At 38.9% G+C, this 4176-nt stretch overlaps 1 protein-coding gene across 1 annotated transcript in view; it reads left to right on the forward strand.

The window, feature by feature from the left end:
• Positions 1 to 4176, forward strand: part of LOC114923014 (vomeronasal type-2 receptor 26-like) — a 16272-nt gene that overhangs the window by 2553 nt on the left and 9543 nt on the right. Inside the window, exon 3 of the mRNA XM_029285365.1 lies at positions 1522 to 2334. Within this exon, the coding sequence (XP_029141198.1) occupies positions 1522 to 2334 (813 nt within the window). The remainder of the gene's footprint in view (positions 1 to 1521; positions 2335 to 4176) is intronic.

Raw genomic sequence — 4176 nt, forward strand, 5'->3', positions numbered from 1 at the left:
TTTGCAGACGACACCAAGCTGGCAGGAATAGCCAACACTCCAGAAGACAGACTTAGGATACAGGAGGATCTGGACAGACTTGAACACTGGGCGCTATCTAACAAAATGAAATTCAATGGTGAAAAAAGTAAGGTTCTACATTTAGGCAAGAAAAACCAAATGTACAGGTATAGTATAGGGGGTACCTTGCTCAATAGTAGTAACTGCGAGAGGGACCTTGGAGTCCTAGTGGACAATCATTTAAATATGAGCCAGCAGTGTGCTTCAGCTGCCAAAAAAGCCAACACAGTGCTAGGCTGCATTAACAGAGGGATAGAATCAAGATCACGTGAAGTATTAATACCACTTTACAATGCCTTGGTAAGGCCACACTTGGAATACTGCATCCAGTTTTGGTCACCACGATGTAAAAAGATGTTGAAACTCTAGAAAGAGTACAGAGAAGAGCAACAAAGATGATTAGGGGACTGGAGGCTAAAACATATAAGGAACGATTGCTGGAATTGGGTATGTCTAGTTTAACAAAGAGAAGGACGAGGGGGGTCATGATAGCAGTGTTCCAATATCTTAGGGGCTGCCACAATGAAGAGGGAGTCAGGCTATTCTCCAAAGCACCTGAAGGCAGGACAAGAAGCAACGGATGGAAACTAATCAAGGAGAGAAGCAACCTAGAACTAAGGAGAAACTTCCTGACAGTTAGAACAATTAACCAGTGGAACAACCTGCCTCCAGAAGTGGTGAATGCGCCAACTCTGGAAGTTTTTAAGAAGAAACTGGACAGCCATTTGTCCAAAATGGTATAGGGTTTCCTGCCTGAGCAGGAGGTTGGACTAGATGACCTCCGAGGTCCCTTCCAACTTTATCATTATTATTATTATTATTATTATTATTATTGTCAATACCTCCCCCGCCTCCTTACTCTAATGACAAGTTGAAACAGAGAGGCACGTAGCTGCCCATCTTTCATTCTTGACAAATGGATTGATTGATGGATTAAGTTGTTTTTCTACTCTTAATGATCACATATCTAGATTTTCTCCAGGACAATCTATCCCTAACCTAATATTTTAGTCTTCGAACAGTGCAATTGATGCTACAACTGAGACCATCCACCTTGCTACTGGTAGTTGTCTTCTTCTCTTTCCTTCCACCCACCTTTCCCAGCATTAGAGCCCTAAAGAGACTGGTGGGAAGAGATATAATGTCTAAGGGGAGTCAGCTGAGAATCAGTGTTCATCAAGAGCAATCAATCAATGGAACAACTTGCCTTCAGAAGTTCCATCACTGGAAGCATTCAAAAAGAGACTAAAAAATCATTTGTATAGGTTCTCCTGCTCGAGTAGGGGATTGGACTAGAAGACCTCCAAGGTCCCTTCAACTCTATTATTCTATGTTCTAAGAGAAATTCCCTTAAAACCAAGGTTCCCACTTTCATAATAATATGAACCTAATTCTCAGGCTGCCCTAAAGACTTTTTCAGTACCATATCATTAGGCGTCCTTCTTCTCTTTTCAATTTCAGATCAGCTACACTTTTACTTCACCATCCATGAATGATAAAACTCAGTTTCCTTTTTTCTCCCGGACCGTCCCCAAAGAAGGTTCTCAATATTGGGGCATTATTAAATTGCTCCAATACTTTCGATGGACGTTCACTGGGGTCTTTGCTGCAGCCACTGATAACGGAGAACATTTCATCAAGACTTTCACTCCTGTGCTGGCACAGAACGGCATTTGTGTTGTTTTTGCGCAACCCGCCTTACTGAACACCAAGAATTTTGACTATCTGATTTCTGTTTTCCACAAATGGAGGCAAATCAATGTATTTGTCTACTATGCAGAATTTACATCTTTCTTAGATGGAATAATTATTACTGATTATATATTTAAGCTTTTGGGGAAACCTGTTCTAGGGAAAGTGTGGATCACAACAGCTTTATGGGACCTCACTATGGAGATAATATATAGTGATATTCCTTTCAGATATACCCGAAGTATTTTTTCTTTTCTTATCCAGACAAAGAAAATGAACAGATATGATGGTTTTAAATATTTCTACCGTCTTATGAGGCAACTCACTCATAAACATTTTCATTGTTCATATGCCAAGTCAGCCTTGTCTGTGAAAGGCCAGACAAGGTGTTCAGAGAAAGAGAACTTGGAGACTGCACCTCAAGAGAAGATTGAAAGGATCTTCTCTCTAGACAATTCCTTAACTTACAATGCCATCTGGACAGTGGCACATGCCTTAAATGCGGCCTATTCCTCCCAATCCCCAAGGACAATAATGGAGAGAAAAGATAAGTTGGAAGTTCAAAAGCTTCAGCCATGGCAGGTATTCCCTTCCCCATCCCATACAAAAGAGTGAAATATATATGTATTGAATGTGACTGGTTTAGCTCCAAAGGTACTTCTTCCAAAAGGCAAGTGGACTTTCTTGGGTTTTTTCCCCCTTGGAAAATATTTTACTTCTCATCCAAGAAGCTTCTTCAGTTCTGAAGGAGCCTTTTGGATGAAAAGCTAAACATTTTCCATCTAGTTGGTTTTTTGAAAAAGCACCTTTGGGACAATCATATCCTGGATTTTGGGCTTGTGATTAAAAAAAAATTGATTTTGGTCTTGTTGATTAGATAGATTTGTTGTTATAGAAATGGCTAGTTATATACTAATGCGTAAAAGCAGAAAGTTGAGGCTGGAGTGTTTTTATCTTGTACTGTGATAAAAAGAGTTGGAAATCAACGCCTTTTCTTTCTTTTTTTCCCCTTGTACCTCATGTTTTCTTTTTACCCTCTCTTTTTCCTTCCCCTAATTTCTTATTTCTATTTTTCTTTGTACTTTATATATTAAATAAATTTAAAAATTAGATAAATAAGAGAAATATTTTGCTTCTCATCCAAGAAACTGCTTCAGTTCTGAAGGAGTTTTTTGGATGAGAAGCTAAACATTTTCCATCAAGTTGGCTTTTGGAAAAAGCACCTTTGGGACAACCATGACCTGGATGATTGAGAATCTCCGTACACAGGTTTAGTAATTCCAAAATTTCCTGATTGTTAGAAAAATTAATCAGTGGAACAACTTGCCTCCAGAAGTTGTGAATGCTCCAACACTGGAAGTTTTTAAGAAGAAATTGAACAACCATTTGTCTGAAATGGTAGAAGGTTTCCTGCCTGAGCAGGGGGTTGGACTAGAAGACCTCCTTCCAACTCTATTATTCTATTCTGTTCTGTTCTGTTCTGCTCTGCTCTGCTCTGCTCTGCTCTACTCTGCTCTGCTCTGCTCTGCTCTGCTCTAGTCTTGTCTCGTCTCATCTCATCTAGTCTAGTCTAAAATCCATTCTCTACATTTCTCTCCAAATGACATATGCATTGTAGCAGTAATATTTCAGTAATTCTTTCCTTTAATAAAATTCCTTGGTTTCATTCCTCTTTCCCTGTTTAGGTTGGTCTCTGATTGTGCCAAGTGGTGATTTAGTCTTGGCTCTTCTGTTTCTGTTCATGGATATTTTCTTTTCTCAATTTCAAGAATTTGAAATTTGAGGAAAGAATTTATATACCCTTCTCTTTGTATTTCCTACCTTATCATTTAATTGCATCATTTTTATGGGGCCCAAAATCTGTCAGAATGAAAATAAGTCAAAGCTCACTCATTTTCTTTATATATATATATATATTATAAAAAATGTAAAGTAAAAGAGTGTCAAGTCTGCTAACATTGGATGTTATTGCTTGACATAAGTGAAGAAGCAAACATATCTATTTAGTCTACATATTGCCTCAAGAGCAAAAGCAGGCATTGCGGGCCAGATGAGGGGGGAGGAATGCCTGTGAATAACTAAATTATCTTAGCATAGCACAGCCAAGGTCAAAGCAGTAGCAGTTTGTAATAACAGAAGAAGATTCACACCTCTGTTTAATTGGAGCATATGATTGATGACTGTGAAAGGAGGGAGGGAGTTGTGCTTGTCGCGAGAGCTAGGAGGGGGGGGTGTTTCAGTTTTTGGCTTTACTTCGTTCGTGCCGGATTATGTAACTCATTAAAGGATTCTTTAAGGTAATTATGCCTAAAAGTTCTCTGAAAAGTTATTTCTTTCGGAACATGACATTAAGCCAAAAACTCAAAACTTTTAAAACCATTTAGGGGTCCCTTACCCCAGTCACTATCCCTAAAATAACGGGGA

The sequence above is a fragment of the Protobothrops mucrosquamatus genome, unplaced genomic scaffold (genome assembly GCF_001527695.2).
Source record: "Protobothrops mucrosquamatus isolate PMUCROS unplaced genomic scaffold, P.Mucros_1.0 scaffold1569, whole genome shotgun sequence".
NCBI classification, from domain to species: domain Eukaryota; kingdom Metazoa; phylum Chordata; class Lepidosauria; order Squamata; family Viperidae; genus Protobothrops; species Protobothrops mucrosquamatus.